We start from the raw sequence: 24,830 nt of genomic DNA, 5'->3' as shown, positions 1-24,830 counted from the left end.
CAGACTTGTAGGTAGTGTACATACCAACACAGCTCTACATTACATGATACAACAGACTTGTAGGTAGTGTACATACCAACACAGCTCTACAGTACATGATACAACAGACTTGTAGGTAGTGTACATACCAACACAGCTCTACAGTACATGATACAACAGACTTGTAGCTAGTGTACATACCAACACAGCTCTACAGTACATGATACAACAGACTTGTAGGTAGTGTACATACCAACACAGCTCTACAGTACATGATACAACAGACTTGTAGGTAGTGTACATACCAACACAGCTCTACAGTACATGATACAACAGACTTGTAGGTAGTGTACATACCAACACAGCTTTACAGTACATGATACAACAGACTTGTAGCTAGTGTACATACAAACATTGTACTGTCAAACATTACATTTTCAACTGTATACATTTTTTACTTGCCACTTTATTCAATGAAAATATTTGGGTAGTCTTTCTTCTTGGAATGAAAATAAATGCAAAACAAAACACTAAACTTCTAATTTCTGCAAACATTAAGTGAATTTAAAATAAGATACTCTAGGACTATGAGCAAGGAATGGCCAAAAAATCTCCCACATCATATCTCTTGGGGTGGGCCAGGTGTTGTATTATAGAAATCAAAATATAAGTTGGGTGCAGACTCAATATTACTATATGTGTACATTGGTAAGTAATGCAAGATTTTCTTCTGCATGCAGGCCAGTTTTTTTTTTATTTGAGTGGACATTTATTGACTCATTTTGGTTGCTTAGATTTATACCTTGTGCACACCAAATTGTGTTTGCAGTACACACGAGAGAAATTCTCTGATCATGTTATATCACAAGTTGCATTCATGTCATCACTTTGTGGATAGACCCTCCATCTGGTGGAGGGTCTATGCTTTGTGCTGTAACTACTTGTTCAGATTCATAACAACTTGTGTTTATGTCATCAGTTTGCGTGAGGTAGTCATGTTACATCACAACAACTTGAGTACATGTCATCAGTTTGTGCTGTAACTATAATATTTTGATTATCCAATATTGTATTCATAGTACATAACTGTGGCATGCAAAGAATAAAAGTAACCAGTAAATGATCCACTCATACTTTTCTTGTTGAGTCAGAATTTTTTTTTCACAAACAGGTGTTGTTGCTATAGGATGGGGACAAAAAGTGACGATAACCTTTATTTTGATCCATTATCTTGTTGGTTGGACATCAGTAAATATTTGAGTAGCAAGGAAATGATATCTTAGGATAAACTACAACAGAAGGATAATTATGTAACTATATCTTGAATCATTACAGGTTTTTTGAAGTCTGTGCCTAGGCAATCTTTGAACCCATATGCTAATTTTGCCATACATTATAATTACCATAATCATTGTCACAATATTCACAAATCAGAAAGTTTCTTTTAAATGTGCAGCATTTTAAAAACACAATTTGAATATTAATATTTGGCTACAGGCATTTTAGAATGTACGCCTGTAAAAAGAGTGTCACTAGTTAAAACAATACAATGTTGATTGCCACTAATAATGGAATTAACCTTGTGTTTGTGTTCTGAATACTATGCAGCTTACAGCTTCAAATATTGCCAAATCATTGCAAACCTGTGATAATTTAAGATGAGAAAAATGGTCCCTAGAGTCCAAGACATTCATTTTCTATCCTCAAATGTAATACACTTTATTCCGGATATCAGAAAGACAAAAAATTGTATAGTTTGGCCACTAGGAGTGCTGTTCAGGTTTAGTTTTTGAACCAGAAGTGAGGGTTTTGTGAGTTGAGAACTATGGCCTCCTTTGAAAAATCCTCATTTCCCAGCATATCTTGATAAAAGTTGATGGCATTTTTCAACCAGTCAAAAGATTCTGGTTTGTTTCATATCAAATATTAGTTTTTTAGTAAATTGCAGAGTTGTGCTAGTCACGTTTTGATGACTGTTTCATGTTCAGTTAATTGGCCATGTGATTTTAGTACTCAACTTTAATGGTCAATGTGGGATGCCCTCTTGTGGCACTTATTTTGAATATGACTGCAAGGTGCTTGCAGGAATATAGTGTACTGCAAATGTGTTACATCCTCAACATTTATCGTTATGAATCCCAGTTCAAATAGAAGGACTATGAAATTACAACAACAAGCAGATTAAAGGTAGTTTTGGAAGACTATGAAGAATACTTTATCCAATCTTAAATAACAACCAAAATAAATCAATTAAAACTAATATAAAGAATTGTCAATCATGATGTACAAGTGTTGACTTTGTAACACTTTGCTGTAATCGCAAAGAAAACTGATAACACTTTGTTTCTTCTCCTACCAACAACTATTGAAACATATTACTCTTAACAAGGCAATAATCTTAATCAATAAAGTGGACTAACATTTGAAAACTTTATTAAATCAAAATTCATGATTTTCATATCGCTGGTGAAATATGTACATCTTTTGTTGATGTAACTGTTTATGTAAATAGATATGTGGTTGTCATAGTTACTGTATTTTTATTAGTTTTATGAAAACTTGACAGCTTCACTTTGCACCACAAATAAACTTTACATTCATTGACAAACATTTTTTTAGTTGCTGGTACCAGCAAAGCATGTAATATACTATATCAGAAATGTGTCGTTATTGAATCAAGTAACAGCATACCTGGGTTGAGATGCTGTTCATTGACATCAACTTAGTTCAGAGATAACCAATGATGTAAGTGTTTAGGTTACGTAAGGGAGCAATATGCACTACAACTACTACTTCCAGGTTGGTTCATTCTATCACTTAGTGACATTCCACGACTGTCGTTTTCCCATAGCCCTGGTGTTTGAATAATCTATAAAAAAATAAACACACAAAAAAATAATTATTACAAGTAGGTAATTATGAAGTAGAATTATGAGTAACCAATGACTGAATACTTTGTTGTTGTGTACATGCCTCTAATCACTTGTAATCACTTGTTAGCTAATAGTCAACATATGTACCACCAAAGATAACTCTTTCAGTCTATGTGTACACATGTCTAGCTAGAATTAGAAGTGGAGGGTTGTATCAGTGACCCCCGGTCTTAGGGACAATCATACAATCTCACTCTCAACAAGCCATCTTTGTTTGTTTAGGCAAAAACAACCCCCCCCCCCCTCACCTAAACAAACATTCACAAATTTGGAGATAGACGGACAGATCTGATCAATTTTGTAATCTACCTCTTTGCTCAAATGCCAATCATGTATTGCCACAAATATTCAATGTAAAACATGCAAAATAGGGGATGTTGGCAAAAAGCCACATTTTGTTACATTGATGGTGTGAAAGTTTTCAAAATTTGGTTAGAAGTGCGAAAATGAAGTTCAGCAATCATTGATGCCAGAATCCCTTCCCCTAAAAATGAATGAAGTTTATTGAGCTTGTATGATATTGTGTTATCATTCCTTAGTTCAACTGTTAGTCTGTTAGTCCTGGTTGTGTGTGTATGTGTCTTTCTGAATGAATAAGATTCTCACCTTTTCAACAAGTTCTTCAAACGCTACTTGTACGCCCTCTCTGGTTTTAGCACTGGCCTCAATAAATAAACTGGCATGTTTTCTGGCAAATTTCATTCCTGTCTCTCGGTCTACTTCTCGTTTATCCTGACACCAAGTGAAAACTCAAAAAGTCAGTTGATATTATCCTTACCTTCACTGATTATAAACATAATAGGTTTTGTTTCCTTCGTCATTGTTTCATCTTAGAAGTAATACACACGTCATCCCTGAACATTTTAACATGAAATGTACCCTATAAAAAAACCTTTAAAGTTTGTGCTGGTACTTTGTTCAAGAAAACACCTACCATTCTCAGTTAAAATCAAATCCACTATCATTTTTGCACATATATGAATTATGTTAATTTATCACTTTATTTCTTCTCTTCAAACAATACACTTAGGATGTCAATGCAAACAGACCCACACATGCATATATACTAGTCAGACATGATCAAGTCTAGATTAGTGAAGCTGAAATACAGAATGATACACAACTCAAACTGACTGTAGTACTCTGAACATTAGTACCACATCAATGAAACATAGGGTCAAAGATAAATATGTTTATAGAGAACTGAGATTGACAGAGTTTACATAATATCAACACCAATATCCAGGCAAAGAAACAGACAGAATTGCAATAAAATGAATGGTTCTACTCACCATATCTATTTTGTTGCCTACTAACATTTTGATTATGTCTGATTTGGTTGAGAATGTGTCCAGTTCATTTAACCACATGTCTAACTTCTGAAATGTTTGTTTGTTGCTGACATCGTAAACTATAACAATCAAGAAAGAAAAGGGGAGAAAAGATAACTGATTAAATTTGATGTCAATATAACAAAATGGACATCATTTTTACAAGGATGACCATGTCTTAGAAAAATCTGACATACATTATAGCTTATATACATTATCATAGTTACAATTCAGCAAGTCACTATAAATCTAACAATATCCTTTACATTAACTTTGCACAACTCTGTTGTGATGTGTACATTAAACTTACATCGAGATCGTTACCATAGTTACAATTCAGCAAGTCACTATAAATGTAACAATATCCTTTACATTAACTATGCACAACTCTGTTGTTATGTACATCATAACAAATCAAATGATGAGTTGATAGAAGTAAAATATATACGTTAGATGAAAAAACACAGTAACACAATACTTGTCATTGAAACAATAGTCATTTGCACTATATCACAAAAATACAAACTTTATCATACATTTATAAACACATGGTAGACTTTGTGGATACTACTAGTGAATACTACTACCAGTGAAGACAATCTATACAGATATAAAGAACAACTTGTATCCTCTGATCTGGCATTAGATAGTCTTTACTTGTACATACATAGATACATACATAGTCGATACATAGATACATAGATACATAGATACATACATACATAGATACATACATACATACATACATACATACATACATACACACACACACATACATACATACATACATACATACATACATGATCATAGTAATTGCTTGTTGGTATTGCTTATTTGTAATCTTATTACTCACCTAAAATGACACCCTGTGCACCTCTGTAGTAACTTGGTGTTAGTGTTCTAAATCTTTCTTGTCCTGCAGTATCCTGTGTGTGAAAAATAAGAAAATATGTCATTTCAAATAATCATGTATGTCAATTATACAAGACAAAATCATGAATCATGATGCAAAAAATTAATGAATGCTTAGCAGTTTGATATTAAATTTGATCAAAATGCTGCCATGCTAAAATGTTTCCAATTTTGAATGGAATTAGAAGTCAGTCACATGTAGTCATTCAACATTGAGACAGTGACTCAATACTAGTGATAGATTGATCTAGGTGTGGTGAGAACATGCGTGAGTCAAAAAATTCTGCCTACCATCAAAAGTGATTTTCTAAAATTAGTAAGTCCTTCATGTCATGTAAATTTGAAATAGTTAGAAAACATGAATACCTGGATAAATGTTGAACAAAAAATTAGTTTATAATATTTTACAGACTTGTACACGGCCGGTCCTTCATCAGATCAGGAAATGATATATACTTACCCATATTATAAATTATTGCACATACATTCTATAATAAAATGATATATCCTTACCCATATCGCTAATTTGGCTTTATTTCCATCTACTGATAATGTTTTCACTTTGAAATCAACACCTGAAAAATAATCAAAATTTTGTCTTAAAATGTCAGGGAGTGGCATGGCATGGTATCAGTCCAGGATCAAGTATCACTGGTATTAATATAATAGGAAATTTAACCCTTTTCACAATAGCAGGGTCACCATTGTGTGATGTGTTTTCCTCAAATGTATTCATCCACATTTTTTGTTGAACATCCAAATTCATACCTTCAAAATCTTCAAATAAAGCAGAAGTTTCAATTAGACTTGGACTTGTCCTTTAATTCAAACTCAAATTATGCCATTCTCAAGTCCATCTGTGTTGAAAAGTTTATTGTACCATATCAATGTAGTTGGACTGATACTTATTTGTACTATGAACTCAAATCTTAGTCATAATACTTTTATGATTTGAACAACAAAGTAATCTTTAAACTTCTCATTTGTTTATTCATGTGTGTGTGTGTGTGTGTCTGTGTGTGTGTGGTGGGGGTGAGGGGCAAAGAATGTTTCTGATGCACATACCTATAGTTGCTGGTTGTTCTGGGTCAAAAGTGTCATCTGTAAATCTAAGCAATAAACTGAAAGAGAGAGGAAATTATATAATTATTACAAATCTGATTCAATGATAATCATTAGAAACATTTATGGTATGTAACAAATGTATAAATGACATTATAGGGTCTTGACACTGTTAATTGCTGGACTACTTCACTACTGGTCATGTATGATGACAATGACTATATTCTCGTTGTATAGCAGTTGTATTTCAATTGTCCTACTGTGCAGTGTAACTTGGGTATTGTGTCTGTCTGTCTGTCTTTGATATTATGTATGTAAATATGTATGTATGTACGTACGTATGAATATGTATGTATGTTTGTGTGAGTGGTGGTGGTTGTGGTGGGGCGGGGGGTATGACCTCTGGGTAAGTTGGCTATTGGATGACCCCAAAGTGACTGTGAGGGGATATAACAACTGTGTTTGAGGGGTGGCGGTGGAAGTAGAGACATATTACAGGAAATATATAACACAGGTTGTGTATATCAATATACGGATCAGTAATTTGTAATCAATAACAGTACATAACTAGACCCAATGTTGTAAATCAACTTGAGAATATTGCATGATGTAATGTTCAGATGGCACGGAGTACAGAACAGACAGCGATAACGTACCTTGACTTTCCAACACCACTCTCGCCTATAATTAGAATTTTCAAAGTCGTCAGCACATCGTCGTCATTCATTTTGAATAAATAATTTATAGGCTAGTGGTAACACACGGTAACACGACGAGTAAATTACTTTTCTAAGGGTATGTTAGGTTCAAATGATCGAGTGAACAATCAAAATAGAAACTTCGTCATTCAATATGATGGGACAATATCCACGTATTCAGGCACTGTTTCAGATTCGACACTTATAATTGGTCCAAAAAGGCTACTAATCGATACTTCTTCTTCAAAACGGGATCCAGAGTACCAAATCTGTCAGATTATGATGTCAATTTGCCAAAATTCAGTGAAGTCCGGATGCTTTCGTTCTGTCCTCGGTCATCAGTTGCGGTTCTTTCGAATACGTCATCATAACTGTGTATCACGTGATACACTCTTTCATGATTGGTTGAGCTCATGAACACCGCCATAGTTTGAACGAAGGTACGTACTTGGCGATATTCTTGTGCTGTCCAAGCGATGTTTACAGCTTTCTTATTGACTTGACTGACTAAGTTGCACATATTTGAGTAAGTGTGTAATTCCAACCATGAAGCTGTTATTTTAGATTATCAAACAGTGGCGTCGATTATTCACAGATTGAATACTAAAATGGAGAAGAGAGTGAGTCATTGCGAGTCAGTGGTCGATTTGCTGGCAGTGAGTGGCAGTGGCATTGCGCCGTAACCAGAGCAGAAAAAATGTCGATTCTTGCTCTGAAGACGACCTCGGAAGTCGAGTCACAGAAGCAATATATATTTTATCGCAGTAAGATATGCCCTCGTTACTGTAACTTAATCAAACGGTAGGGGTGTACCGTTACCATTCCGAATGTTTATTGTGTTTCTAATTTACATAATTTCTTTGTGACGGGTACAATGTAAACAATGAATGAGAAATGACCGATTGTTACCTTTTGTAAACACTTTATTGGCCCTCATCCACCTTTCGAATCTATCACCTGGCGACGTCATAATATCTTTAAAAAGAACGACGCGACGCTCCAGTGGCAGCGTGGGTAAGCTAGGGAAAATTGTGCGTGTTTATGACTCGCCGCCGAGACCAGAATCCATATTTTTTTGTCGCCAGTGCAGTTTTAGCCAAGGTGTATGAGACCACTGGGACATTCTGGTAATTATGTAAATTCCTTTGGGTCATTTTCTAGTTCATTTGTTTGTTTTTGATTCTTTTGATTTGAGTTATTTTGAAGACAAATAACAAGCATGGACTTGTCAGAATATTAATTATTAATATTATTCACAAATACCAGGGGTTAGTTTACTTTGAAGTTTTATTTTTGAAAACAATTTTAACTAAAGGTGCAAACTATAACAAGATTGTCAGCGAATGTGAATATTGCAATTCAGTCATGTCAGACTGCCATTTTCTTTCATTTTACACAGTGAAAATACACAGCTCAGAAATAACACAGTTTGTAATTAGATTTTTGCTCACCTGACAGTCTGCTCTGTTGACAAACTAAATACATGGTTCACATTGTTGATACCAGCTAAAGGAGCTCAGCTCAGCTTTGATGTGCTCTCTCATAGCGCAGGTCATCATGTTGTAAAACACTTCCAGGCTTGATTTTGAAACATTCATTAGAAATGTGAAATCAATAGATGGAAACACACCATGGGGTGTTTAAATCTTGTACTTTTATTGAGTGCTTTCATCTTTTGTGTTACGCATGTAGCTAAGACTAGTTCAGTCATTGAGCCATGGAACTTTATTAACACATCATGCATGGTTGACTCAAATTCAAGTCAATTCCCTGCTTTGCTGTGGAGCTTTTTTACTTTGCATATAGTTACAACATGCATTGTGTTACACATGAAGGAGACATTGATTGTATAGCCTCAAGGTATCAAAACATGTATTGTACTTGAATGCAGCAAGTAAATGAAATATGGCAGACTAAGACAGGATAAAATAACATAAATGTATAGTAAATTAGGACTTCAAATTGTATTTTGAAACTCATTATTCAATGTTATTACTGAGTATATAGATTACTAGTGTTGTATCTGCTATGAATGATAGATACACTGAAGAGTGACTGGTCTCACATGTACATGTTGTTACTGTTGTACAACACTAAAGAAAAGTGTATCAGTGGTTATTCTCAAGTTGTATTTGAACAGATGTTGCAGACAGTTAGTCTAGATGCAAATGTGGTTTCTAAGTAAAGAGTGGAGGTGTAAATCATAACAATACCATAAAGGAACTATACTAGCAAACAGTCTGCACTTGTTAAAACCGACCTTGGACTCTTGGAGAGAAATGTCTATGCTTAACACAGACGAGGAAGATATGTTTTCCTTTCCAAGGGCTATGTTTCAATCCTGAATCATTACATTAGTGTTATGTTGCATGTAATAAGCATTACATGGAACCATTCTTTTGTTCTGGTCCAACTTTTTCTATAGCTCTACCAAACAACCAGTTTTCACACCTACATTTTAATAATCTAAAGTATGTACCCAGTACAAAAAAAAATTGTTGCACATATATATACTATTACCTAAACACTGATGGTACAATTTCTATAGAAACCAATCATAACTGACACAGCTGTGCCAATCATAAATGCATATTTCAATATATTGGCCATTGTTCAGCCTTTCTACTCTTTTAGACCTCGGCCTCTCTCCCTAACCTGATCAGACATCTACAGGTATATGATATCATAAATATGCAATATGGATTTACTTAGAAGGCTTCTTAGGAGTTGGTTTCCTATGACATTTTGTGCTGTACAATACAATAATGACTTGAGAGCTGACAGCTCACACGGCAACTATACTATAGTATAGTGACTGTTTACAGATGGAGTAAGCTGGGACTTGATGCAAGCTGTTGTCACTCCCATTTACCAAGGTTTGGGAATCATAGTGGCGGAGGGTGGAATTCATTTCTATAATTCCAAATAAGAGAGAAGAGAAGAGAGGGACACGTCAGAATTGAGTTTCAGCTTACTCTGTCTCCCCCTGGCTGTACAGCTACTGTGTTAGCACTGTATGTATATACTGTACAATACTATGGGGTATTGCACACTTACTATAGACACTCTGTTATCGGTTATAACTCTTCCATTGATTCAATATCAGTCACTGTCACACAGACTTGTTTTGAACCCAGTTTTATCGATTTTTGTCACCCTACCTTTGTTCCACTTTGTCAACCTCTCACAGAGGACTTTGGGGTAGGGTTAATAAATAATTTGTTATCAACCCATGAATGGAATGATTGTTTACAGCCAAAACTACATGTATTTATTTTCTAATTTCATGCTAAGGTGTTGAATTTTTAGGGTACTCATCAAAGTTTGAACAAATTTTATTCAAATAAGGTATTTTTGAAAGATATCTTGTTGAGAACTGAAGCTCATCAACGGATTTTTGAATTTGTTTACTTCACCTCTACAGATAACCGTACGGTATACACTGAACTGTGTTACAATGTTGGAAGCAGAGGGCCAGGCTGAGCTTCAAAGGTTGCAGGGAACTGTAGACCAAGTCAAAGACAAGTTACTGAACCAATGGACAGGAGAACCAATGCAGAAGTACTTAGATGATGTATGTAAGACTCATGAAGATGCCATCAAGAAAGGTCAAGGTACGGTGACATCAGTGTGTGTATGCCTCAGTTGCTATTTCAGAAAATCAGTTTTGACAAAATTTTGACAGTAAAACAATCAATAGTGTGTCTTTAAATACAATGAGCTTTATGTATGAACAAGACAATATACATTCTAAACCTGACAAGTTGCATTGACTTCATAATGTTGGAAAAATGTGAAGTCATAATCTTTTTTCTGTTGCTAGGTTACACTCCTTGTAGAATACAGAAATGTGGTAGCTACAAGTACAAAACAAAAAACCACCAATTGATAAGTGTTAGCCACATATATTTTTTTTTTGGAGTTGTTTTGTTAGTGTATTAATTCCACATCACAGCTTTGTTTAGATGTTTGCCTACTTTATTGGCAATTGTCCAGCTATACTCAACTCCTACACTGACCTATCGACATGACAACCTCTGTCCCAGAAACTGAAAATGATAGATGTATTGTGTCTAAAAAACATTTACTTTCCAACACTGATCTGTCACTTGATGAAATAGAAGCCAGTCAGTAGCAATATTTTTCATACCGCCATGACTGATGTCTGACCTTTAACCCTTGACCTTGGCCATCATCCAATTCATCTAGGAGCATTGAGATAGCACTGGGATTGTTGCATATAACGCCACCAGCTGACAAAGCTGATCTTTGGAACTACAATATTTTCACTTTGAATAATATCTAAAATTACATGTATATTGGTGACAATGTGTATTATTTAAGACCACACTGATATATATATATATATATATATATATATATATATATATATATATATATATATATATATATATATATATATATATATATATATATATATATATATATATATATATATATATATATATATATATATATATATATATATATATATATATATATATATATATATATATATATATATATATATATATATATATATATATATATAAAACGGTACATATATATATATGTACCGTTTTCAATGAAAGTACTTAGTACTAAAGTACTAAACAGTAAACTACTTGAAAATGTTTATCATATTACATTTCACAAAATTCTGTTTATCAATCTTCATTGTGTGGTTACTTTACAAACTTGATGCAATATTCAGATAAACCACCAGTATTCTCTACCAAGAAAACAGGTGATATTATGTCTTTGCCATAATTAGTATTATTTATGATATTAAAAAAAAATTATAGATGATAAATTAATACCCATATAACAAGTGTCATTAGTATAGCCATGTATGTTATGGTTATTTATTGATAATTTATACAAAAAATATATGTATGTTATTTTTAGAATTTGATGAATTATTAACTTAGAATATTCATGACACTACCGTAATGATGTCTAATAGTGAAATATTCATGTACTTTCAGATGTGTATTCCCACCATACCTAGTAAGATTTCATTTGTAACTGTTTCTTAATTAATGATATTTACAGACAACATGGAAGCCCTGGGTAGTGCCTACTCTGCCCTACAGGAACAGGCAAAGAATAGCAAACAAGGTAAGACATTGATTATACTTGTAACCTAGGTGGTTAATTTTGATATAGAAGTATTTGTATGTATTTGTACAGAAGAAGGATAATTACCTTTCGCTGGATAAATCAAATCTTTATTAGTTTATACATAGACCCTACACCAGGTGTAGGGTATATGGTTTATACCCTACATATTTGGTAGCTGTTACTGTTATGTGTGAAGTAGAATGAAGTAGTGACAGGCCATTATGTCTTTGAAAAATTGAGTTTTAATGTCCTGGAAACATCTAACTACTAAAAGTAAATGATTTAAAATAGAAAACACAAACTTTCACTATCTTGGGGCTACTGAGCACCACTTGCAGCTGGGAAGATCACCAGCAGGTGTAAGGAGTATAGGCTACCTGGGGAGAGATCCCTGCAGATAGGTCCTATGTGTGTTCCAGAAAATGCTTTACTTTGGTGTTATGGGTTGTACTTAAATATTATGACATAACTAGGAACCTCGATATTATATATTCTATTCTATTGTTTTTATCAGACTAACTTTCTTGTGTCGTAAATTATATTTGCTGTGACTACATTTCACCATTTGTTCATTTGTCTAATACATTATTTCATTCATTCAGCCCTGCAAGATAAAATTGACAAGTTGACAGTTATGAAAAAGAACTTGGAAGAGATGAGAATACAGAGCCAAAAAATAATGATGGAAACAGAAGATAAATGTGGAGTGTTAAAAACACATCAACAGAAGAACGCCAGAGAAAAAGAATGTAAGCAAATCAAGTCTGTACTATTAGATTATTGTTTTACAAATGAAATATGTCTTTGTTTTGTCTTTGGAAATACAAGTAATCTGTACTGCCTTGCCACTAGGAGACAGAAACAAGTGGTGATAGGAAACATGTGTTTTGATTGCCAGCATTTTAATACTATATAAAGATTAGATTACACTGACTTGTGAAAGCTTAAGGATATATAATTTAATATTTGAACATATAGTTCCAAATGCCAAAAAAGAGGGGGAATTGACAATTAAATATTTTATGGTTCTTCATTTCACACACGGTGCTACCAAAATTTAAGTTCAATCAGATGATTTGAGTTCATTTTGTATAGTTTTTGATTTTTAATGTCTTAGCTTTCTTGTTTTGTCCACTATTAAGTGTTGCATACACAACAAGAGTATACCAAGTCTAAACTGGGTGAATTGGAGAAAGCAGCGCAGTATTTCACAGACAGGATGTCTCTTGACTTCAAAAAGCTGGACAGTAAGTTTTCTATTTCCTCACGTTATCACTTTTGTCACTTCAACTTGTGTACCATACCAGGGTAGTCCCATCAATCTTTGGAAGAGTTATTACAGTGTATAGGATTGTATAGGATAGGTTGGGGATTGAGGGTAAGGTAGGTTTGGGTTTGGGTTTGGGTTTGCATCCAGAGTTATTAGACCCTGATTTGATGAAGGTTGACATCAAAATGAATCTTCAACTAAAGGAATGTCTCAGACATAGTTGTATAAACTTGACAAAATTAATTCAAGGAGGGAGTTTTGGCATTATTCAGTCATTGAACGCCATTGTTATATTTGTATGGTGAAATGTACATTTGAAACTTGTTCAATCCTATTGACTGTTGTCTTCACCTTGCACTTGACCTGTGTTGGTAGTTGGGAATCACCAGTCACTATACTAAAGAGCTATTAGTATCCTTCCGTTGTTCATTCCTTCCTCATTCCTCAGGAATCCTGTAATGATATTCCTTTTTCTGCCAAATTGTTCACAGGTGAAAGAATCCAAGTTGTTTTCACCAACATAGACCCAGATGATGCAAGTAGACAGTATTCCTTCACTGTCAAGGTCACAGATGGTTATGAAGGTCAGTTGTCCATACTTTGAAATCAACTTGGTTCAAGACAATCCTTAATTTTTTGTAGAAGGGGGGGGGGGGGGGGGGGGGGCTCATCACCATACTTGATCAGAAATTGTCATTATTTTGATGAAGAACTATATTTTGGACAACCAGGTAACAGAGAGGGGGAGTTATCTGGTTACATTGTCATATTTAACCATAAATTGTTAATTTTTATTGAAAACTATGGTTAAACACTTGTCATTTTCAGGTAGATTTTGGTGATACTACTTTTAAAATACACACTGATATTTCTTATTTGCCTTTCAATTTTTAAAGAAACCTTTTACAAGAGTTGACTCTACTGAAAGAGAAAACAACCATTTTATTTACATTGACTGTTGTTTATTGTTGTCTTGTGTTATTTTCTTTTAGTGACAGAATGTGAGCCACAGGTGGAAGGTCTTGAAGAAATGGTGGAGAAGTTGAACAAGACAAATCATTTCTCACTCTTTGTCATCAACATCAGGAGAAAGTTTAGGGAAATGGTCATTTAATCAAAACCATTTCTCTTTTATTCTACAAAACAACATCTCATTAATTTCCTTTATTGTACATTGCTTTATTTCATTTGTGTTTTTTTATTCTTGGGGAAAATCAGAAAAAATACAAAAAATCAGAAAATCATATTTTTTTTTGGTATTAGATGTGATATCTGTTTTGTGGAATGTATTGTTAAAGTATGCCCTCTTGAGTTTGACTTTAACAACTGTTTGCAATACTTTGCTATTTTCTATATCCTTGTGTGAGACAATGTACAATTTTAACATTTCCCAACTACTTTGTGTTCAGCACTATCTTGTGCATGCCTTCAGTAAAAGTAAGTGTAAACAAAAAAAGAAAACAAACAAGAAAAATATTTGACAACACAATACTGCATAGTCCAGAACATAGACGCATTATTCAAGTTAGTTTCATTTTTTTTGCTCCTTTAGAAAAAAATGAGATTGGAATTTGGTGATTACTTGAATAATGAACAACAAAATAGTATTTTTTAGGGCCATGTTACCCTGAATTAATTTTGATAGCATTGAATTAGTAACTTTACTCTCAAAACTGTTGACAACATGAAAACAGTATGCTAGGACAATATATCTCAAATTCCAAAACTATATTCTTTAACTTACAAAATGTTTATTTTGTAGAATATGTAATTCTTCTATATTGTGTACAGTCTCTTGAGGTCAACAATTTATCTGCCAAGATTGTAGAAGTGCTTTATATCTGCCTTATTTTATGATACTTTGTAATTTTGTTTGCCTGTCAAATCTGACTATCAGAAACAAAATACTTGCTGACATACCGGTAAATCTCAAGCCATAATGTGTGTGAATGTAAAGACGGAGCAGTATGCATGCCACCAATGGTCAAGTGTTAGTGCGCCACCAAGTGTCAAGATATGTAAATTCAATTTTCTATAAGTGCGCCACCAAGTGTCAAGACGTTGAATTTGAATGTTCTGTGCGGTTTCACATTTGTAGATAAATCTGGCTCCAACTCGATCTAGCAGATATTCAGTTGTATATATTCAGTCACACTTATCAACTGTTATTTCCAATCTGGTTTTCAATCTAGGAAATAACTTACAGATGTTATCCAGAGCTTTTTGTGTACCAAAGTATGTGCAGATATATAATTTTTTAATGTATGCCATATATTCATTAGAGAAAAATACATTCAGACAAGATTTGGTTTCTGTTTTCAGATTAAAATTCCACTCATTCATTGATGAACAGCATAATTACATTAATTTTATAGATGATGGAAAAAACCACATGACTTCAATATTTAGACTTGATTGTAAAATAATAATGACTAATTCTATAAACCTTTTAATAGATATATGATTGAAAAATGTAAATTAGAATTACTGCAGTTATTTTTATCAACTTTTTTGTAAATAAATTGCCAATCAAAGAAATAAATACATACATAATCACAATGAAACTATATTGCCCAGGCTGTTATGTATTGTTAACTAAACCTTTCATGTTTGTCAGTATGTGTGAGTATATGTGTTAGTGTATCTATGTAGAATTTGAAATGTACATATGAGTGTTAGTGATTGATTTGAGGTAAGAAAACATGGCATAAAAACAACCATATGGACAATTGAATGTAGAAAACCAGAATTGATTTGCATTTGTATATGTTTCAGTTGCAAAAGACATTCATGTATATAGAAATGTACATATGTACTTACAGACATTGTACTGAAAATATGCCAATATTGTTAGAGTCCTAAATTTCCAATGTTATTTACCCAAACTCAACATTTCAACTGCACTAGCCGCAACTGGAATGTTTTTTTTTTTTAAGTTTTGTTATATATGATGACTTAATCATAATATCATACACCCTGAACAGTATTGAATCACCTGTGTGTGTGTATGTTCATGTAGCACCCAAAAATCAGAGCCCCAATAAATCATAATTTCAACCTGCTACTATACAAGGACATCTAAGTAACATGTACAGTTTCTACAGAGAGTAATTACTGGTATTTTAAACAATTTTGAGTAAATAGATTGTTGGTTGTATGATCAAAATAATATACTAAGGCTGTAAGTTTATGGGAGTGCTAAGGTTTAATGCAAAGTGTTTTTGTCTGTTTTATTTATTTATTTTATTTTATTTATTTATTTATTTATTTATTCGATATGCCTACATGTTGCCCCAAGTATAGCAGACTGAAAAATTTTTTTTTAAATGGTTTAAATGAATAAAATATACAATGTTCATGCTTTCATATAACACAGATAAAGATAGCATTTCAGGTTATTATGATTCAGTAAAGACTGCATAGTTACTGTACCAAAATAGAACTTGGCTATGGCTCAGTGGTATATATATGATTGGATCAAAAAGAACACTTGAGAAAATGGAAAGTAATACTAACACTCACTCTACTCTAGCTTTGAAATGTCTGATCTGATAGAAAATGATGATTTTACAATTAATTTTATTTATTTCATGACTTGAATCTGGAAGACAAGAAAGGTTAGCATTAAAGTTGAAATGAATTATAATTGTCATTTGATATGTAAATATTTCAACTGATTACAAAATTTACATTAATTAGATATCTTATCATCAAACGATCAATAAAAATATATTGATTGCAATTAAGATTAACCAATGTTACTTATAATTGATGGTGTTTTTAATTCGGTTTTAATTACACATTATATTATTTTTTGAAATTATACTTTGAATAAAACGGATTTCCGTTCACGTTTTGACAACCGGACTTTGACAATAAACACTGATTTCAACCTTCTTTCGTGATTTGAAAAAAATCTCCAGATTATTTGTGGAACTCCTCCGCGGCGTCGTCCGACTATCTGCTCGTCTGCTACACGGCTACGGAGGAACTTGTCTCGAACATAAAAGACCACGCCCCCGGAAACGGAAATGAAGTCATTCTGTACGACGTCTTCGAATGCATCACCGTGGAGAGGCTCTGCAACCAAGACATACTCGTTTTCTGCATTCCGATCAAATCTACAACTAATCGGGCGTACTGATAAACTTGGATATTAAGACACCAAATAGTTCACAGGAGCGTTGACAGTGACACACGTGAAAAATGTAAGTATTTCACACTTCTAGTTAGCATGGGCTCGCATTACATAGGCGTACGTACGACGAGGGGTGGAAACACTGTACGCTCGGTGGAAGAATGTGTAAAAAGATACAACGGTTCCTATTTACTTTAGCTATCTTATCAATGTAAGGAAGTCAGCGAACTAGATTACAGAGACTGTCTTTATCGTCCCTTTGAAATGACATTAGCAGTGACAGCTATTTCATAGACGCTGTTCGATTTAAATCAAAGATTGTTTCCTTTGACAGTAACACTAACAGGTTCAAACTCATTCTCACATTTGGCCTAAATCACGACCTGACCTCTGCAAAGAGAGGCCATGTAACATAGATTATGTTGGACGATGTCGACAGTGTCAGAGAAAATAGCATGACCATAGATGATGACAGAGATATGTCAAAATTGTAAGGCGATGAACTGAAGTTTCTCTCTTGAAGGGGCCGCCATGCGATGTTATTTGACCGCCCCTTTTTGCTACGAGACTCTCGGGGGTCGGACTACGGTAGCAAAGGATCATCCACGCATACATAGATATGGTTTGTCATGGTGAGCGGTCTGTTTGGGTGTGACTTGGTCGTATGTCAACAGATCGATGTTTTTCAGTAAACTTTTCGTGGAGTTGTTTACCGTATTAACTTGGGCGTAAAAAAGTACACTTTGATACGTTACATAATGCCATCGAAACCGTCGAGTATTGTCTGGTCATAGATCCAAGACCTATGGTCTGGTAGAATCTGGAGGTAGAGAATGTCAGCGCGCTGAACAAATAAACTCCCAAAACTGTTCAATATGATACGCGAAGTTCAAATACTTGAAAAGATAAGCAAGCTATCAGAAAAAGGAGGACCTTTCAAGGAAAAACCTGTAAATTGTAAGGTAGTTTTAAACAAACGTGAAAACTAAAACAAAACAAATCACATAAACATTGAAAATGTAACACTAAAAAGTTATTACTTTTTTTGGAAAAAAATGTGAACAGGGAAGTGAAGAGAAATTAACACGAATTAAGCAAGTTTCTGAGGAAATTATTGTGTAGACATGTCGTGAAATAAAACAGGAAAAGTTACAATGGCAGGATGTTCCTCAAAAGTTCCAAGTAGTAGTTTGATGTGTCCTAATTATTATGCCTTCATTTAAATATGACCTTCATGTTAATGATGTCCATATACAGCCATGATGTGGTACTTTATGTAGACTCGTTATTGTTTATAGTGTATTTGTTTATGAGCTGAGGATAAGTTAGAGGGTACTGTCCCACTTAAAAAACAGGATGAACTAGAAAAAATGTCAAGATGCCACACCTATAGTTAGATATAGTAAAAATTAAAAATGTTATATTAGGATAAGATTAAATGAATTAATAATTTCAGGATTAGTAAATTAATAAATTTTATTTTAATTAATAAATATTTTCTATTTTGTTTAAATGGGACTTGTTTTTGTAACATTTTAATTCTTTGAGCATTGTAACATCAAAATATCCAAATCGTTGCAAGTTTATGTGATAGACATAACGGATGAATTTATTAGTTGTATATCAAAATAGTAAACTAAGAATTATATTTTTGAATGAAATAGACAAGTTTTTGTGTTGAAATATACAAGGAAGTGTTCCAGAAATAGACAAATTGTACGTAGAAATATACAAATGGTGATGCAGATATTCCACAACGGAAATAATGGGTAGCTGTGGGTTAGTTAGTTTTTATTATTATTTTAATTTTTAAAGAAATGTGTTACATTATGTCTCAGTGCATTGTACAACAAGCTAACAACTAAAAATGAAAAATAATACAAGTTACAAAAACACAGAAAAAAACCACCATTAAAATGTCTCAAAAGAAAGTGTATAAAATTGCTGGTTAAAAGTTCTTTCAAATAGGACAAAAATTCAGAAGACAGTTAGTAGATTAACTGGTTTTTTTTTTATATGAGAGTAAATTATATCGATATAGTGTTGTATTCTGATGTATGTAATTGAACTTTTATTGCCATCCTTTATTCCCACATTCCATTGAAAAGAAATCATTTAATTCATAAAATGTTTTATATTTATTCCTTGTGAGATATAAATACTGTTCTATTTTATGACTCAAGTGATAAGATTTATCAAAGTGAAATATTGTGTGATTCGAACGTTGTTAATTTACTGGCAAAGGAAAATGTCCGGTGTAATATGATATTGAGAACTGAAAGCAGTAAAAAGGACATGGGAAGTACACAAATTGTTTTCTAATTTGGAACACGGAATGAATTATTAAGATGAACTGGGTCAGTTTACCATAATGAAACTTTAACTACCTAACGTATTGAATTAGACAGAGAAATGAACACTGTAATGTAATGGACATGAAAATAGAGAAAGTCATTGTACTAGGATGATTGGTAGTGTTTTCCAGTGTCTGTTTCAGTCTGAATATGATACACCTATAATGTAGGATGTGGTCAGAGTCCAGGAGAGAAAGCAGTTCATAAAAATGATTGACATTTGAGAGTTTTATGAAGTGAACTCTGACATGGATATGTGTTGTGGCATAAAAATAGTGGTGAATCACGCAATATTTTGTTTCACTCACAGTCCCCCTCTATCACTGTGTTTCAGCTGTGTTTCAGTGCTGTGTTCAGTGCTGTGTTTCAGTGCTGTGTTCAGTGCTGTGTTCAGTGCTGTGTTTCAGTGCTGTGGCACAAAAAACAGGGATGATATTTCCAGATCTAGAGGGATATTTCAGTGTGTATGTCAGTTTTGATTCCATGTTCAAATTATGTTGGATGTGGTTAGAGTCCTGGAAGGAAAGTCACTCTATCATATCAATTACAGCTAAGAAGGCTAAGAGCCTATGAACTAAAGACAAGTTTATTTACCCTTAGAAATGGACACAGAAATGGATAGGTGTTGTGACACAAAAATAATGGATAATGTTTCAGCATTCATTTCAAGTTAGAATTCTGTATTCAAATTATGTGGGCTGAAAGTCCATGTTGTATCCTGGTGTGAAAGCCACTTTAGGTGTATCAAAGAAATGATGTAGGAAACAGTGAAAGTGACAAAGGTTTGTGTTGATGGGGTGTCAAAAGAAAGAGAATTGTGACATTTCACATGTCCTCTATGACTGATTAGCTTCCTCTGACAGGAGGTATGACCCTTGAACCCTGGCCTGAAACAAGACACCAGTAAGGCTTGAAATTCTTTTAAATATCAATGTCCAAATTTATTTTTGAGACCTAAATGTTGTTGGGCTTGGCTCACTTTTCTAAAGCTGTGGCCATTTCTTGGGAATGTGTTGACAGCAAGATATAAGTTGTAGTCATAGAATACAAAAATTGGATTTCAGAATTTGAATTTTATATCTTTGCAGTACTTCTTCATGGACCACACTTGTAACATAGTCATGACAGGACATACTCCTTTTCATGATATATTTCTGAATATGATTACACATGTTGAATTGCTGTAATAAATAACATACAGAATTGGACAAATCTTTCATTTATTGGCTTATCAATCATTTTTTTTCAGTATATTATTTTATCTGTAGTAGACATAGTATTAGTAGGAGACCAGTTTTTTCTGATGACACATTTCATGACCAAACTGATAAAAACAATGACTTTATTAACTAAAGTGAATTAAAAAAGTATGTGTCATGGATAAATATTGAGTGAGTTAAAAATTAGTGATAAGTTGGTGGCATTGTATAGTATATCAATGAATGCATTCAAGACTTAATTCAATTGAAAATCTGGCAAGGTCTTGTGAATCGATGTTATTTGCATGTTTGGGTATGAATCAGTTTGTCAATTTCTAAGGAGTAATGTGCAGGTGTTGGTTTCTTATAGTCTTCTTGTGTCTGTATACTTTGTATGGGTAATAATATTAGGGTCTGAGAGTGACACCAATCTGATTTAAATCCGATGTAGTGTACACTCACGATTTCTTTTTGGCTGTTATGTTTACTGTCATTTCCTCTTTTGTGAGCACTCGTTACAACTCGAGAACACCGAGTGAATTTACTCAACTAATGGAAACACGTAAAATGCCGAAAAATACGGGTTCAGTACTTCAGAGCACTCTGTTCGAAGAGCACAAGCACAGAGCACAGAAATTGATCGTTATCGTTATTGTTTGGTCATTCTTTTTCTTTCAATTTCGAACGGTGACAGTTCTGGTTGGCTACTCGTAAGTATGAGATTGGATTCAGGAAACCTATGGTGTTCTGTCAGATGTATGTAATGTGTGCTCACAAAAGAACAAACGACAGTAAACGTAAAAGCCAAAAAGAAATTGCAAGTGTACACTACATCGGATTTTAATCAGATTGAGAGTGACACCAACAACAGCTATTCCTGACAGTAGACATCATCATGTTAAGATTGTTCCATATACACATATACAGCAATAGTGTAACAGCATTGAAAATAGCTCTGGAAATAAACACTCTCCACTATGGTTCCTCCTTATCTACAACCCCGAGATTACACACAGATTTCATGCAGACTGATTTTGGGAATAACTACCTTTACCCTTACTAATGACTATATAAAATACAGAAATGAACTTTAAAACAGTAAATTCAACCTACATCTTGTCTATTCCGTCAATCTTGTCTTACGTTCGTTCGAGCCACAAAATGGACAACAGTAAGTTACAAACAATTTAGCTCAATATTGCACATGTGGATAACCTTGTGCACGTTTAAGGAGCTGTCATATCATACGTTTTGCAGTGCAATGATCAATTAATAGGTAAATTGTAGTGGAACTCAGGTATTAAGTGTGCGAGGAGCTGTGGTAGCTATCAACTGCTTGAATAAATTGTGTGTATGTAACCTTTAAAATATACAGTTAGAAGACAGGTAGATATTTATTTTCATATGATAGTTAGAACCCAGTATATAAACTAGTTATAAAAACATCTGGAATTTTAGTAGATGTTAAATTTTTACTGCATACTTAAATGACAGGGTAAAATGTAGGTAGAATTACCTATGTGCTGTTCTTGATGAACACTTTATCATAAGAGGCCTGCTAAGGCCTAATAAAAAAATTGTGTGGTTCCAATTAATTACGCTCAATTTTAAAATAGGTGGGGTAGGTAGATTTTTTAATTTTATTTTATTGTATTTTTTTTCTGTGTGTGTGTCTAGTTCAGGTTTTCCATTGTTTTCCAAATGGTCTCTGTTGCTTATTTCTTCCTATCAGATGTACAGCCATTGCAGAGTGGAAGAACAGTTTTATTTTGTCTTTTTAAGTTGATGTCAGTTTCCACATCCACTATTTCTCATGAGACTTCAAAATTTTTATGATTTTATGATTTTTTTCTCAAATATGTAAGGTCAGCAGTGAAAAACTAGGTGGGGTCGGGTAACTGGAACCAAACAATTATTTTTTTAGACCTAATGTCAAAATCATAAAATAAAGTTACATGCTACAGAAGGTCTGTTAGATTAAGAATTCATTACTTTATCATGTATACTTCATTAAAAATAAATTAGCCTGTAATGTGTGTAATTAATGAGTGGTAGTGTCAACAGTAAATCACACAAAATACAATCTACATATATAAATATTTGTGTATCAATTCCTTATCAGTTTTTGTATGCATGTTTAAAATAGGTAGCATATTTCATCTATTGTTACTGGGTCAGGGATAATAGTGATATATTGATAAACACAATTATTCAAATATTTTCGTAACATATTTGTTCAAACGTTATGAAATCCATTATGTAAATTTTTTGTGAAGCATTAATAATTTTCATGTCAGAATTTTTTACTTTTTTTGGTGAGACTGACCAGCCAGGTATGAATTTAATAATGAAACAGAAGCATACAGATAACACTTGACAATATGTTGTAGTCAGAGATAGAAATCTGTCTGTAGGCACTCCTGAGTAAGTTACATAACACAGTGCAATTGGGCGATTATTTCACCAAGGAAATGAACAGCTGCAACAGATATGAATGTGTATTGATATATGCATTGTATTTCACATAATGCAGTCAGACTTATCAATATTAATAATCATTTAGAATAAAGTAATTTTATTGCTAGAGTTTAACTTGGATCAAAATGACCTAAAGCATTTGTGTGTTTTGTAAACCTCAAAACTAATTAATATACTAGAAACTGAATTTTCCAAATTTTTAGTCAATATTTGTATGATGGGGAAAAATAAGCTGCTACAGTCTGAAGAACCAATAGGATAGTCCAGTATAGTCACTTTGAAATGGTAAATTGTAAATGAATGAGATGTTTCGATTTATCTACCAGGAAGCTTGATCACACGATAAAGGACCTTGCGTAATCAAAGTCCGTAGTAGATGGATTGAAATGTCACATTCATTTCCAATTTACTGTTCCAAAGTAACTATAGCTTGTATTGTCCTTAATAATTATTAAAGTGTTGTTGATTATGCATTGCCAACCCTGGAAGAGAAGTGTGCTTAATTTTAAGCTAATTCCTACAGACATGTATTATTACAACAGTTACTGAACTTCGTAACCTTCACAATTCCCTGTTTCCTTATTTCAATCTTGTAATCATTCTCCATGGTTAGTAATAGCAAGAAGAAGGTCAAAGGTCACCATTTAAATTACTTATCCCTAGAATTTCTGTTTATCACAGGCCTTGAAGTTGTCACACACACATTGTGAGTATCTAGGTACCAGTTAGCAAGGTTATATGGTAAAGGTTAACAAACTAGTCACAGCAATTTCTCATTTGTATCTAATGATGAATTAATAATGGAAAAGTACCTGAGGGAAAAGAAAACAGGGAAACAGAATGTGACAACGATTTTACCTTCTTAATACATATTTAAATAATGAGAACATATATCTGTGGACACTTAGATACATGTACATATACGTACATACATACATACATTATACATATGTGCATCATAAATATGTGCATGTGTACGTGCGAGCATACATACATACATACATACATACATACATACATACATACATACATACATACATACATACATCAGCATCAGTGTTGGTTTTCAGGGATATTTGCACTAGTGCTTGCAATGTTTTCTATTGTATTTTTACTCACTTTGCTCATGAAAGCACTGACATAGTGAACACTACAAACATGCATGCAATTTAATACATGGAGTTCTGTGTTAGTATTGTGGCGGCTTGGAACTAGAGTAAAATTCAATTACAGATAGTGTTGGAATGCTAACACTATATTAATGGCAACATTGATGCATATATAGTGAAAACAGATTAAAGATTCCAAAGATTACATGTAAGACTTCATCTGACAGGTGACTGAACAGTCTG

At 33.4% G+C, this 24,830-nt stretch overlaps 3 protein-coding genes across 9 annotated transcripts in view; 2 read left to right on the top strand and 1 right to left on the bottom strand.

Annotated features, from left to right (window-relative positions):
* Nucleotides 1–724: 724 nt before the first annotated feature.
* Nucleotides 725–7,262, bottom strand: LOC144433896 (ras-related protein Rab-18-like). Its single transcript, XM_078122293.1, has 7 exons — nt 6,874–7,262; nt 6,221–6,276; nt 5,669–5,730; nt 5,097–5,169; nt 4,205–4,323; nt 3,519–3,644; nt 725–2,848 (listed from the first exon to the last, which is right to left on the bottom strand). The coding sequence occupies exons 1-7, from the start codon at nt 6,942–6,944 to the stop codon at nt 2,738–2,740; spliced, it is 618 nt and encodes a 205-aa protein (XP_077978419.1). The 5' UTR covers nt 6,945–7,262; the 3' UTR covers nt 725–2,737.
* A 72-nt stretch (nt 7,263–7,334) lies between these two features.
* LOC144434646 (kinetochore protein Spc25-like) lies at nt 7,335–14,525 on the top strand. 2 transcript variants are annotated; one of them, XM_078123149.1, is made up of 7 exons: nt 7,335–7,355; nt 10,340–10,529; nt 11,971–12,036; nt 12,642–12,788; nt 13,182–13,286; nt 13,801–13,893; nt 14,302–14,525. In XM_078123149.1, exons 2-7 carry the CDS (start codon nt 10,373–10,375, stop codon nt 14,421–14,423), a joined length of 690 nt encoding a protein of 229 aa, XP_077979275.1. In that variant the 5' UTR covers nt 7,335–7,355; nt 10,340–10,372; the 3' UTR covers nt 14,424–14,525. The 2 variants fall into 2 exon arrangements, with proteins under 2 accessions (XP_077979275.1, XP_077979276.1); XM_078123150.1 differs by having other exon boundaries at nt 7,350–7,441.
* Nucleotides 14,526–17,363: 2,838 nt separating this feature from the next.
* LOC144433984 (ras-associated and pleckstrin homology domains-containing protein 1-like) overlaps nt 17,364–24,830 on the top strand; it is a 63,852-nt gene continuing 56,385 nt past the window's right edge. For all 6 annotated transcript variants that reach the window (XM_078122415.1, XM_078122420.1, XM_078122419.1 and 3 more), the window contains exon 1: nt 17,364–17,517. In XM_078122415.1, coding sequence (XP_077978541.1) covers nt 17,516–17,517 — 2 coding nt within the window. In that variant the 5' untranslated portion in view covers nt 17,364–17,515. The remainder of the gene's footprint in view (nt 17,518–24,830) is intronic.

This window comes from Glandiceps talaboti, chromosome 4 (genome assembly GCF_964340395.1).
Source record: "Glandiceps talaboti chromosome 4, keGlaTala1.1, whole genome shotgun sequence".
Taxonomy (NCBI): domain Eukaryota; kingdom Metazoa; phylum Hemichordata; class Enteropneusta; family Spengelidae; genus Glandiceps; species Glandiceps talaboti.
Note: the sequence above shows the minus strand (reverse complement) of the source record. Positions and strands in the feature narration are given on the sequence as shown.

Excerpts from the sequence above, each read along its gene's own strand:
- LOC144433896 (XM_078122293.1), bottom strand. The coding sequence starts at position 6,944 with ATGAATGACGACGATGTGCTGACGACTTTGAAAATTCTAATTATAGGC. Across the intron at positions 5,731-6,220 it reads AGAACAACCAGCAACTATAG|GTGTTGATTTCAAAGTGAAA; the intron begins GTATGTGCATCA and ends ATTATTTTTCAG. Across the intron at positions 2,849-3,518 it reads TTGAAGAACTTGTTGAAAAG|ATTATTCAAACACCAGGGCT; the intron begins GTGAGAATCTTA and ends ATTTTTTTATAG.
- LOC144434646 (XM_078123149.1), top strand. The coding sequence starts at position 10,373 with ATGTTGGAAGCAGAGGGCCAGGCTGAGCTTCAAAGGTTGCAGGGAACT. Across the intron at positions 10,530-11,970 it reads TGCCATCAAGAAAGGTCAAG|ACAACATGGAAGCCCTGGGT; the intron begins GTACGGTGACAT and ends TGATATTTACAG. Across the intron at positions 12,037-12,641 it reads GGCAAAGAATAGCAAACAAG|CCCTGCAAGATAAAATTGAC; the intron begins GTAAGACATTGA and ends TCATTCATTCAG.